The sequence below is a fragment of the Aquarana catesbeiana genome, linkage group LG03, assembly GCF_042186555.1.
Source record: "Aquarana catesbeiana isolate 2022-GZ linkage group LG03, ASM4218655v1, whole genome shotgun sequence".
NCBI classification, from domain to species: domain Eukaryota; kingdom Metazoa; phylum Chordata; class Amphibia; order Anura; family Ranidae; genus Aquarana; species Aquarana catesbeiana.
In genome coordinates, this window is record NC_133326.1 from 374,668,965 (window position 1) to 374,682,825 (window position 13,861).

Here is a 13,861-nt window from a genome sequence, read left to right on the forward strand (position 1 = left end):
AGAAGCAAGGTAAATTTTACATAGGGTGCTATATGACCAGTGTGTGTGTGATTGTTGTCGCAACCTTATAGTCCATTCACCTTTACATAGGGTGCTATATGACCAGTGTGTGTGATTGTTGTCTCAACCTTATAGTCCTTTCACCTGATCAAGGATTGTACAGTGTTTTCTGTCAATCACTGGGAAATATCATATTGCTACACTATATAAATGAATACTAACAAATATTTGGCTGTGATTAAGGCCTCATGTACACTGCTGCTGGTAAATGGATGTTTAGGAGCAGTTGGGCGTTTTTTTCAGCTGCCTCTGAACTCTCCTCTATGGTATCATATCAGTACATGTACACAGGGTCGTTTATAGTAGTTTTCAGGCAGTTGAGGTTAGAAGCATTTCTTTGGAAAGGAAAAAAAATGCAATCAGGTCAGATGGTCAGAGGCATTTGAAATGCCAAGTGCCTGTAACAACTTGTAAACGCGGTAACTCGCTTTTAGCCACATTTCATTTATATGCGTTTTTAGGAGATACATTTCTGACCATTTACAATGTAAAAACCACTTCTATTCGCAAACGCGGCTAAGCACGGCATGTAAATGTGGCACAAGGGATGTTTTTAAATGTCGGTTACTATCTGTCAAGTTAGGTTCTCGTTCAGGAGAGGTTTCAAAAGATCCCGTGTACATGAAGCCTTAAAAGTATACCCAAGGAAAACCCTTTTTATCCCAACAGGGAGGAAGGCTAATTTATTACAGTGCCCGAAAGAGCTGTGTTGTCCCTATAAAACATTTTGGTGGTTATTTGTGAGAATAATCTTATTGCCTATGCACCCTTCATTGTTTCCCTGCAGCGTTTTCTCACACGTCGTCAATGTATTTTAAAAAGACCATGTCACCACCTGTTACTTGCATAACTAAACACAGATAGGCAGTTCGTATTAGGTGTAATGTCAGAAGCTTTGCCTGCAGCAGCAATATAATACTCCCTAAGGAGTTATAAGATGTTGGATTGTAAGAGTTGTAAACCACTGTGTGCAAGTGATAAACAAATTTGGGTTCAAAGATTCAAAATGGGATTCAAGCCCTAAATAATGTGTTGTGCCCCTTTGCTTTCAGGGATCTATCATAAATTTGTGGATATTTGGGATGAATTCACATTGTCCTTTGAGCTAGTTAGCATTATAAGAATTCACCACTGTGTATGTTTAAGCTACACATCTGGTTTCTGTCTTTCACAACCCCATTGTATATCAGCTGTTGGTTCTGCAGATGCTGCCATATCGTATTAATATGTTCCAGATGAAAATGTTAGACAGTGTTTTTTTTCTCTACAGCAAATACAGATTGTATCGCTATACTTAGGACAATATTGGAAGTATAAGGTGGCACAATGGGGTCAGATCTTCGTGTTCTTTTTTGGTTGTAATCTAGGAAATTTTACTTCAAGTGCCTCTGAAATAGGCTGCGACCTCTGCTACAAAGGACATTTTAATGGCTTGTGAGCTTGATATTTAAAGCTGAACTTGAGGCACAAAGCTTTCATTTAACGATATTCCTAATAGCCACAAAGGATATACAGTAAATCAATTTTGTGTGCACAAAATGCCTTTCAATCCCAGGTATTAAAAAGTAGCAGTGACATCATCACTGCGCTAGCCTGTGCAGAGCGGGGGGCTGCAGGGAGAACTCAGCAAGCCCACCCATTACAGGCTGCCTGCCAAAAAACTACAGGAGGGGAAAGGAAACGAAGCAGTAGTGATGGGTCCAAATTGCAAGAAGCTCCTGGACAGAGGCAGAGTTTCTGCACAGATCTGGAAGAATCACATAAAGCACTTCAAGATTTGACGCATATCTAAACCCAAACAAAAATGTAATATATTGTAGTTTACCAATTATTGGATGCGTTGGTTGCATTTACTTTTTCAAGCTTTTATACCTTTTATTTTGAAATGGTGATCAGCTAATATTACACCTTCTGTCCTAGGTTGGCTACATTCACTCCTCCACTATATCTACGGAGGAGCAGCTTAGTCTCCCTTGGACAGAAACATTGCCAGTCAGTGGAGAGGGTGGTGTTAGATGGACTTTAAAAACGTGTACACACGGGCGGACTTTTCAGCATAAAACGTCCGACGGTCTTTCCGACGAACTTTCGACGGAGTTACGGACTTTCAACGGAGTTCCTTTTGGGATACAACCAGTCTGCCCATACATGGATCAAATTGAGCCCTGCTGAACCAGCCAAATTTCGATCCATGTATGGCCGGCTTAACTGAGCCAAGAGATCTAATCAAGGCTGGAAATGCACACATTTTGATTACGGAAAGTATAATATAATTATTGAGACCAAGAGGTGGGGGTGAGTTTCCAATAAGGAAGTAACTGCTCTGGGCTTCAACAAAATGGTGGTCTCCAGCTAAAAGAAACAGGAGCAGTGCTGGAGGCAATTTAACCACTTGCCGCCCGCCATATAGCAAAATGACAGCGGCAAAGTGGTTTTAATATCCTGACCGGACGTCATATGTCGTGATCAGGATATTAAGCCGCTGCACGCCCCCAGGGGCGCGCATCATGGCAATTGTTGTTGCGGTGTGTCAGTCTGACACACTGCAACTCCGATCCAGGTAAAGAATCTGACGGAGACCCTTAGCACGTGATCAGCCGTGTCCAATCACAGCTGATCACGATGTAAATAGGAAGAGCCAGTGATCGGCTTTTTCTCACTCACGTCTGACAGATGCCAGTAGAGGAGAGCCGATAGGCTGCTCTCCTGACAGGGGGGGTCTGTGCTGATTGTTTATCAGCACAGCCCCCCCCTCGGATCCCACCCAGGACCACCAGTGAAGCCGCCCAGGACCACCAGGATGGCCATTCACACTGGACCACCAGGTATGCCCCCTAAACCCCCAGGGAAATACCAATCTGTGCCCAGGCAGCTGCCAATCCAATGCCCAGGCAGCTGCCAATCAGTGCCCACTCCAATGCCTGCCAGTGCCACCGGGGATGCCTATCAGTGCCGCATATCAGTGCCATGAAACAGTGCCGCCTATCAGTGACCATCAGTGCCACCCATAAGAACCCATCTTTGCAGCCTTTCAGTGCCCATCAGTTTTGCCTATCAGTGCCACCCATGAGTGCCCATCAGTGCCGCCTATCAATGCCCATCAGTGCTGCATATCAGTTCCACCCATCAGAGGCGCCTTTCAGTGCGGCATTTCAGTGCCCGTCAGTGCCCGCTCATTGGTGCCACCTCATCGGTGCCACCTTATCAGATGTGTGCTGATTGTTTATCAGCGCAGCCCCCCCAGCGGATGCCTGCCCAGCACCACCAGGGATGCCCACAAAGGACGCCCACCAGATATTCCACTCTGGACCACCAGGGATATGCCAATCGGTGCCCGTCAGCAATGTCTGCCAGTGCCATCAGTGATGCCTATCAGTGTCGTCTATCAGTGCCGCCTATCAATGTCCATCAGTGCTGCATATTAGGGCCACCTATCGGTTCCCATCAGTGCCGCCTTATCAGTGCCTGTCAGTGCAGCCTCATCAGTGAAGGAAAAAACTTACTTATTTACAAAATTTTATAGCAGAAACAAAGAAAAGTTGTTTTTGTTTTTTTTCCAAATGTTCGTTATTTTTTTATTTGTTTAGCAAAAAATAAAAACCGCAGAGGTGATCAAATACCACCAAAAGAAAGCTCTATTTGTGGGAACAAAATTATAAAAATTTTATTTGGGTATAGTGTAGCATGACCGCGCAATTGTCATTTAAGAAGTGACAGTACTGAAAATTAGCTAGGGCAGGAAGGGGGGAAAGTGCCCGTTATTGAAGTGGTTAATCTCATGTTATCCACTTAATTTGCATCACATTGATTTCAGTGTGTTGGCACTTTGAGTACTGTGTCAACAACAAGTTAAATCATTCATTAGCATGAAATCAAAGTTACTAGGATTGTTTGACATCTGACTGCTTGCTACGGTTTTTAGGACTAAACAATTCCAGTGTGAATCCCATAGCTCTAGAAACCATCGCCCCTCACAAAACAACAGCTGGGCCTGCACAGGCTTGAGTTATGCACACACTGATGACAGAGCACTCCTTCAGTCAGCACAGAGCTGCAGTCGCTGCTTGTTTGAGTGGTTAGGGAGAACAATTTTGGCAGTAGAGTGAATTGGAGGAGTCATGCACTGAAACCCATAGCGCCCACAAGGCTTGTAGTTAAAGTAGTAATTCCACTGCTTGCTCTGTTGTTTAAAATCTGAAATGCTGCGGCGTTCAGGGAAATAGGCATAAGTAACAAAAAATCAGCTCATATTTTAAGGCATAAAAAGGGCATTCTGACTCAGATGGAGAGCTAAACATCCATGATTTGAAGTGCGTGTAACAAACAATGGACATTGCTTCCTTTTAGTCTATTAGATATATTATTAAAAGCATTCTATTATGTCTGTTCAATAAGTGGAAAAAATAACTGTTGATGCTGACAGAAATCATGTGAGCTTTGTCAGTAATGAATGTTGCCAGATATCTCCGTGGACTAAAGAACACCTCACTTGTATGTTAAAGAGATGAGGAGACCTAACACATTACACCTGTACAGATACTAGGGTTGCCACCTCATCCCTTTAAAACTGAACACATATTAATTACACAGGTTCTGTGGCTGGTTAAGGTGGTAATTAAACTTACTTGGTGCTCTAGCTGCATTAACCACTTCTGCCCTCCGGAAGGTTTTACCCCCTTCCTGACCAGGCCATTTTTTGCAATACTGCACTACGTCAATTTAACTGACAATTGCGCAGTCGTGCAACACTGTACCCAAATACAATTGACGTCCTTTTTTGCCCACAAATAAAGCTTTCTTTTGGTGGTATTTGCTCACCTCTGCGGTTTTTATTTTTAAGGGTTAACTGTGTTCCCGGAGAGAGTGTTTTCTAACTGTGTGGGGGTTGGCTTAACTAAAGAAAAACAGAGATCTGTGTTCCTGCTTAGCAGAAGCACAAGGTTTCTGTCTTTCTTACTAGCAGAACAGCAATCTGCCTTGTTTACATAGGCAGACCGTCGTTCTGCCTCTCTATGAATGATCGCCGGGTTCCCAGCAGACATCGCGTCCTCCAGACCCACTGATTGGCTCCAGATGTGTCCAATCACAGCAGTAGTGGTTCTCTGGAGGTGCACGCGCACCCCAGACCTGCCTTGCTGCAGTAAATGTATGTGGGGCAGTCCTTAAGTGGTTCAATTAGACTCAGAATCTGTGTAATTCATATGTGTTCGGGTTTAAAGGCAACCCTAAGCCCCGGTTCACACAGGGGCGGCACGACTTGCAGGTCGCCTCACCGAGGCGACCTGCACACGACTTCCACGGCGACTTGCAAAACGACTTCTGTATAGAAGTCAATGCAAGTCGCCTGAAGTCGCCCCAGAAATGCTACAGGAACCTTTTTCTAAGTCGGAGCGACTTGCGTCGCTCCTATTAGAACGGTTCCGTAGTACAGAACGGGAGGCGACTTGTCAAGCGGCTAGGTCACCTGACAAGTCGCCCCTGTGTGAACCGACACTCACAGACACAGTAAGTAAGCATTGTCCCGTTAGGACAGGAAGTGTGTTATTTAGCCGTTTATGTGGCTTGAGCCACCAGGTGCTGCATGCAGGAATCCCATGCAAGTCTGTAGAAACCTAGCAGCTGTACAGACACAGCCGCTTGTCCTAATTCCACAGGCATACATGTTTGCAGACCTGAATGCAGCTGCATATAGAAAATTGTGTTGCGCTGTCTAAGTATGTGAATCAACCTTTACATATAATGAATAATAATATAAACAATAAAGTCCATAGTGATAAAGTGCAATAGTCCTTAAAATAAGTGCAACATCCAGTGCTTGAATAGATCAGGCAAAATTGTCTCCTTACCAGATCCAAAGACCTATGAAGGTCTATACTCGCATCTCTGAGCTTTATTACCCTTCACATTAGGTGCAGATCAGCTTGACTTATCCAGCCTCCCAACAGGGGATCATTGGTGAAAACGAGCCAAAGATGTAGCCACAGGATATCCTCGGAAGCCGATTGAATCAGTGAGCATAAGAAAAAAAGTAAACTCATTGCGCAGTGTCCAGATTAAAAATGCGCAATCAATAAATTATTACTTACAACAAGACTGTAATCACAGGCATTGGAAACAAAAAACATCCTAGCACTCTCACAAGGGTATTGACGTCACCACTATTTCCTGCCCACACACATACCTGTCAAAGTAGAATGAGCGGCTATGTCCTTATTGACTTACATGGACTGTATTCATGCAGCACCTGGCAACTCCAGACGCATAAACTAATGGCCAATTCACAGTGTATGGGCCTCAGCACCCATGTGAGTGAGGCCTAAAGCAGTGAATGCGATTTAAACCAAGCTTTGCTTTATAAATATACCCTATAGTGTGTGTAAAAATAAAAGACAAAAAATTGTAGGTAAACCAAACTAATGTAAGCCAATAGAACAGGGGGATAAGATTGGTAAACACAAGGTAAAAATGCCAGAAAGTTTGAAAATATTTTGAATCAAGGTAAAAAAAAAAAAAAAAAGATATTCTTAGGGTCCTTTCACATCTATGCACTAGAAGGCACATTTCCAGCGTGACAAAAGAGCCTCAAAAGTACTTTAAATCCCTTTAAAACTGCTGTGGTGTGTTTGCGCTGCATTTTAAAAAGTCCTGCGTGAAGCATCTTTGGTGCACTATACGAAGGCGGGTGTGGGAGGAGTGTGATTTCAGCTCTCCACCCCCTTTTTTCTGACAACTCAGACAAGCTTTGTAAATTCTGGATTTTCTACAGATGTAGTGGAGAGAAGACTTCAGATAGGTACAACTTATGTAGTCACTTCACTGGGTATATGTAAGGGTTTACAACTACTTTAAAGCACCAGGCAAACTAGCGTTTTTTATAAGCTCAAAAAAAAACTGTTGATAATGTTTTGTGCTGGCTTCTAGTAGCATTTTAGTAGCTTTTAGAAGCATTAGCCTTTTATTAGCGTTTTTACAGTACATGAAGAAAAAAAAAAACTGCTCGGGAAAAAAGGAGTGTTTGGTAGTGTCTAGGAGCGTTTAGCGTTTTTTTTTCCTGCTGGGAAAACACTTCCAAAAACTGTACTAAAACAATTTTTTTTTCTGCTCCTAGACACTGAAGCTCAATAAAACGCTAATAGCCTAAAGTAGTGTGCATGGACACCTAGGATAACACTATTTAGCTTCTTGGAGCAGGGAAAAAAATGCTAATAACAGCTTCTAGGAGCTTAAAAAAATGCATGTGTGCATGGAGCCTTAACACTCAGCGGATATGTAAACAATGCCCCACCTATCTGCTGCCGGAGTAGCGTGGGAGTTCTGCAGCCATTCAGCTTCTTCAGTCCACTCTCCCTCTCCTCTGCTCCCCTCACGTTCTCAGAGCCTATGCTCCAGGCTGACCCGCCTGCGCTCTCTCCAGCTCCTTCCCCTTCCAGTGGTAGCATCACTCCTGCACAAGAGGAGCTAGAGCATACTTACCACCAAGAGGTACTAGGAGAGGCAATATCACTGGTTGTTAAGGATGCTGGCAGGTTCCAGCTCCTTAACAACCAATGAATAGCTGGTCGTTAAGGAGTGGGCACCCGACAGTGTTCTTAACAACTAGCTATTCATGTATAATGCATATGCGCTGTAATGAAACGGATTTAAAACAGACTATGTGTTTTTATAAAACTGCATAGTGCGTTTTAGAAGTGCTGCTTTGGGAAACTAGCTGCGATGTAGTGCGAAAGGCCCTTAAGCAAGCATAAAGAAAGTACTTAGAAATAACAAAATTAATAGATGGAATGCTGAAAAGGTTCCAAAGTTATGTTTTCATGTTGAAAATTCACTGTCAGTCTACCGGAGAATAATTATGACACTAGTAAGCACTCTAACAAGTTTGCTGGATTTTTCAAGTCACAACATAAAGCTTGTGTTTGTTAACAAAGCCTCAGGAGAAGCTGATTTGCTCGGGCATGTCACAATCCACACATTCTGCTAAGTAGACAGACAGTGTTACCTAGTTCTGTGTGTACTTTTGGGTCCCTGTACTGTTAGTGGTTATATGTATATACTGTATTATAAAGTCATTTGGAGTTCTCAGTCAGGCCTCTGTTCTTTCTTGAGGTTTTCATTATTAAAATGGCTTTTTAGAAAACATCAGGTTCTGGCATACCTCTAATGACCATATTGTGTTTATTACACAAAATAAGTATTGTGTGCAAAGTTCATTTTAACATGTTACTGTGTTTACAAAAAAGATGCAATTTAACAGTAATAGTTTATTCCTTGCTAACATTATTTAACCATTCAACAGCAGGCAGCTATTTTCTTTGAAGATAATACAGTAAAACCTTGGTTTGAGAGTAACTTGGTTTGAGAGCGTTTTGCAAGACAAACAAAATTTTGTAATAAATTTTGACTTAATATACACGCGATGTTTTGATATACAAGTAGTGTCATGTCACAACTGAGTATAAAAGAGAAGAGAAGCGCCTCTAAGTGTAGCGATATGGTTACGTTTAATGAAGGTACAACATTTAGCAACTTACATGGTTGATGATTAAAAGAGGCACATCTAAGTATGCAGGCATCCGGGGTAAAGATGTCCACATAGACCATCCTCCTCACTGCCATTGACGTCGTCTCTTACACGCTGTGCTCCACGAGCAGTACAAGCCTCGCCTTCAGATCTCTTTCCTGCAGGGTAGTCTTCCTGTTCACGATTGCAGACTGACAGTGGTGAGAGCTGGCGGTGCAGGGGATGGTCTATGTGGACAGCTTTCCCCCAGATGCCTGCATACTTAGATGTGCCTTTTTTAATCATCAACCATGTGAGTTGCTAAATGTCGTACCTTCATTAAATGTAACCATATTGCTACACTTAGAGGCGCCTCTCTTCTCTTTTATACTGTGTAGCTCCTGCTGGATTTTGCTTCTAATCCCCTTGTGGAGGCTTCCATCTGTGGATGGACATTTTATGGTTACACAACCTATCACATTGCTATAATCTTTTTATATGGACTATAAACTGAAGGACTTATGAATAAATGTTTGTGGAACTAATCATTTGAGTTTCATTATTTCTTATGGGGAAATTCGCTTGATATACAAGTTTACAAGCATGCTTCCGGAACGAATTATGCTCGCAATCCAGGGTTTAACTGTACACATGAAAAATACTGTGCTCTTTTTTGAAGAGCTTTAACTAATGCTGTAAAAACTATGCAAAATTAAAAGAGAACTGTGGGAATAAAAAAAATTGAAAATTAAACATACATGTTCACCTCAATGCTGCAGCTATGCTGTGATGTTGCATCTGGCCCCCACCAGCTGTAAGCCCAAGAACTGACATCTTACTCAGTTCTCTGTCCACTCTAAGCACAGAGCGGTGACTGTTAGTTATTAATGTCAGGGTCCTTCCAGAGCCTGGACCGACTCTGTGACATCAACCAACAGCGGGCTGTGAACTGATTCTGGGTCACAGGAGAGCACAAGTAAGTGCAGTCCCGCGATCCAGGAGAGAACTATGGCCAAAAAAAGCTTTTGGCATGCTTCTTTTAACCACTTGACCTCTAGAAGGTTTACCCCCTTTCCTAACCAGGCCATTTTTTCTGATATGACACTGCGTTAATTTAACTGACAATTGCACAGTCGTGCAACACTGTACCCAAATAAAATTTGTGCCCCCCCCCCACAAATAGAGCTTTCTTTTGGTGGTATTTGATCACCTTTGCGGTTTTTATTTTTTGCGCTATAAACAAAAAAAGACCAACAATTTTGGAAAAAAACAACAATATTTTTTACTTTCTGCTATAAAACATATCCACAAAAAAAATTGAAAAAAAAACTAATTTCTTCATCATTTTTTCCAATATGTATTATTTTGGAAAAAAAATCCAATAAGAGTATATTGATTGGTTTGCGCAAAAGTTATCGTGTCTACAAATTATGGGATATTTTAATTTTTACTAGTAATGGCGGCGATCAACAACTTATAGATGAACTGCGTTATTGCACGAACAAATCAGACACCTAACTGGCACTTTTGACACTTTTTGGGGACCAGTGACACTAATACAGTGATCAGTGCTAACAAATATGCACTATCACTGTACTAATGACACTGGCTGGGAAGGGGTTAACATCAGGGGCAATCAAAGAGTTAACTCTGTGCCTAGCCTATGCTTTCTCACTGTGGCTGAGGTGCTTTTACTATGGGAAGTTGGTCATTGATCACTTTGAATCTGCGGTCTTAAAGATTGTAATATTGGCCTTCTTGTTGAATTGATTGTATATGACAGAATGTTTATAAATATACAGTATGTGTTTTTACCTTTTATTGTGAGAAAGTGGTACATTACTTGTAAAATAAACAATTGTTTGATATATTCCCAAGTACTTAAAACTGAGCCCGAGTTGTGATATGTGACCATGCTCAAGAAATGGTATTTCCAGGTGAATAAACAAATCTATTTTCTTCTTACACTAGCCCCGGAATGAGACCTGATGTGAGTCCTTCTCCGTCCAGTTCTTCTACAAGCACCGGACCACCTCCTAAGCTCTGTTTGGTGTGTTCTGATGAAGCCTCTGGGTGTCACTATGGAGTATTGACCTGCGGCAGCTGTAAAGTATTTTTCAAAAGAGCAGTAGAAGGTATGCCAACTATCTATACTAGCATCCATACTAATCATTCAGGCTGTACACTTATCGAAATGCTTTACAACTCCGTACTGATGTCTGCCAAGTATGCATTCTTGTCTTATCTTTATGTTATGTTTTTTAGAGCCCAACTACAATAAAACCTCGGATTGAGAGTAACGCGGTTTACAAGCGTTTCGCAATACGAGCTGTTTTTTTTTTAAATTCTGACTCGTTTTGCAAGCGTCTTCTCGCAAGATCAGCAGGATTCAAGCCTCTGGTGTGTGAAGTTCCGCATGTGGCCAGAGGTGGGGCGGGCACCAGAAACACTCGGTTCCTGAGTGTCTCCAAGCGTCTTCAGGTATCTCCGAGTGTTTGAGTGTCTCCGGCGCCCCCCCATCTATGGCCACATGCGGTACTGCATACACTAGCAGTGACACTGGAACAAATTGTCGGCATTTCCATTAATTCCTATGGGGAAACTCGCTTTGATATACGAGTGCTTTGGATTACAAGCATACTTCTGGAACAAATTATGCTCTTAATCCAAGGTACAACTGTATAAGCTAAACAATTTTTCTACTTTTGAATAGAGAAGTGTAGTGGTAAAGCTTCTGGTTCTTATTGTTGTCTGTCACCTCCTTGGGAACTTTTTTCGGAACTTTTTGTGTGGTCTCTAAACCTATAAGTAGGTGGAAACCTTTCCTAACAAGGACAATTAATCGAGTTTGTTACCGTTCACCGTGCTTTCCAAATCTAAACAAAAATGTCTTTGTACTTGTTTTTCTTTAGAAAAGAACATTACATTTGATAAAATGCATTATTGCCTGTGCAACAGATGTACTGGGTTCCCAGTACCATAGGACTCCATAGCATATAAATTGTATGCTATAGCTTAAAGTTGTGCAAGGGAATATCCAATTGCCTGCTGGGGGGATATGGAAGAAAGACCATAAGCAAGAAGCTTGGTGAGGAGACAACTGTTGGAGCAATTATTTGCAAATTGAAGAAATAAAAAATAACCATCAATCGCCCCTGGTCTGGAGCTCCATGCAAAATTTCGCCACATGGGGTAAGAATGATCATGAGAGAAGTGAACGATCAGCCCAGAACTACACGGGAGGAACTTGTGAATAATCTCAAGGCAGTTAGGACCACAGTCACCAAACAAACCATTGGTAACACAATACGCCGCCGTGGATTGAAATTCTGCCGCACCGGCAAGGCCCCCCTCCTCAAGAAGGCACATGTACAGGCCAGTCTGAAGTTTGCTAATGAACATCTAAATATTTCAGAGAAGGATTGGGAGAAAGTGCTGTAGTCAGATGAGACAAAAATTGAGCTGTTTGGAGGGAGAAAAATGCTGACTATGACCCTAAGAACACCATCCCTACAGTCAAGCACGGAGGTGGAAACATTAAGCTTTGGGGCTGTTTCTCTTCTAAAGATACAGACTGACTGCCGCATTGAGTGGCCAATGGACAGGGCTATGTATTGGTAACCAACTAGAAGAAATGTCTTACCTCTGTGCTTGCCAACAAGGGTTTCTCCACCAAGTACTAAGTCATGTTTTGCTTGGGGATCAAATACTTATGTTATTCACTGCATAACATAAGTATTGAACTGAAACTCAATTTATAACATTTGTATCGTGTTTTTTGGTTGATATTCTGTCTCTATCATTTAAACTATAGCTATGATAAAAGAATTATAGACCCTTCATTTCTCTGTAAGTGGGCTAACTTCCAAAATCTGCATGGGATCAAATACTTATTTTCCCCACTGTATACTTTACGTGTTACGGTGCAATAACAGAATATTTCTGAAAACTGCAATAAAATGTAGGCAATTTTGTTGCTAAATTGTGTATCTTGTTGAATCGTGTGAGTGAAGCAACGCCTGATTGGACTGAGAAGTTGAGCCTTGATATACTTCTTTCCTCGATGAAAGTCTGAACTATGCCAACAGCTTGAGCAGAAAACACATCCAATGCTGCTGTTACCTACAGAATGCATTGTGTGTAGTTCCACAGAATAACTACTATATGGCTCACTGCTGGCACTGACATAGGGCACTTTGTAGGCCAAGAATACTTTTTTTAAAGTAGAGCCAATACTCCTACTGAGACTACCAGATGGTATTAAAAATAAACATGACTTTCTAGGTATGTGGAAACTGCATTCACTTTGCTATTGTCTCTAATCCGTTTGTTGCTGGAAATGCACCATTATATATAGTCATCCAGTTTGTGTGCATTGATTAGTCACAGTCAGTTTTGGCATTGACAGTTTCTCAAATTGTGATTAATGTGCCATGTAGGTGGGAAAGCAGATGCCAAGCAAATTGTAACTTCTAAAACGACTTTTTATAAACATTCTCCCACTTCCTAGTAACAAGCCAGGAGTAATTGAGGTCAGATTTTACCAACAAAAACTTGACAGAAATTGGAAATTTTCATCATTCTTTAAAAAAAAAAAAACTTTAGACACTTAGGGCCTCATGCACACGAGGCGCTGTTAAACTCGTGTTCAGAGGCAGTTGGACACTTTTTTCAACTGCCCCTGAACCCTCAATGTTAACCTATGTGTCCATGTACACAGTCTAGTTTTTTGGCGTTTTTAGGCAGTTGCGTTTAACCTCGTTTTTCCAAAAGCAAAGAAATGGGTTCAGACGCAAACGTTTTCCAGGTTTCAGACGCCAAGCGCGGCTAAACACGGTACCGCGTTTAGACGCGTTTGCGTTTATAACGTGTTGTTTACAACTCGACTTTGGGGCCACATATCTCGGGGCCACTTGGAACCCCAAATTTGGTGTGCGAACACAGTTGGACTAGCACTATAACATATCCAAATTTGGAGTTCCTAGCACCAAGTGGCCCTGAGATATGAGGCCCCAAATTCGGGTCACAAAATGTCATTCTCTGCTGCAGAAGTGCTTGACATTTTGTGACCCGACTTTGGGGCCCCATATCTTGGGGCCACTTAGAGCTAGGAACCCCATATTTGGATATGTTGTAGTGCTACTTCCACTGTGTTAGCACCCCAAATTTTCTAGCACCAAGTGGCCCCGAGATATGGGGCCCCAAAAATGGGTCACAAAATGTCATTTTCTGCTCTGCAGACGCTTCTAGACGCAAACACGGCAAAACGGGCGTTTCTAAACGCCGGTTTCAGCTTTTAAAAAC

The 13,861-nt window shown here is 42.0% G+C and overlaps 1 protein-coding gene across 1 annotated transcript in view; it reads left to right on the plus strand.

Moving 5' to 3' along the window:
- Nucleotides 1-13,861, plus strand: part of NR3C1 (nuclear receptor subfamily 3 group C member 1) — a 274,894-nt gene that overhangs the window by 165,350 nt on the left and 95,683 nt on the right. Inside the window, exon 3 of the mRNA XM_073620637.1 lies at nt 10,529-10,692. Coding sequence (XP_073476738.1) covers nt 10,529-10,692 — 164 coding nt within the window. The remainder of the gene's footprint in view (nt 1-10,528; nt 10,693-13,861) is intronic.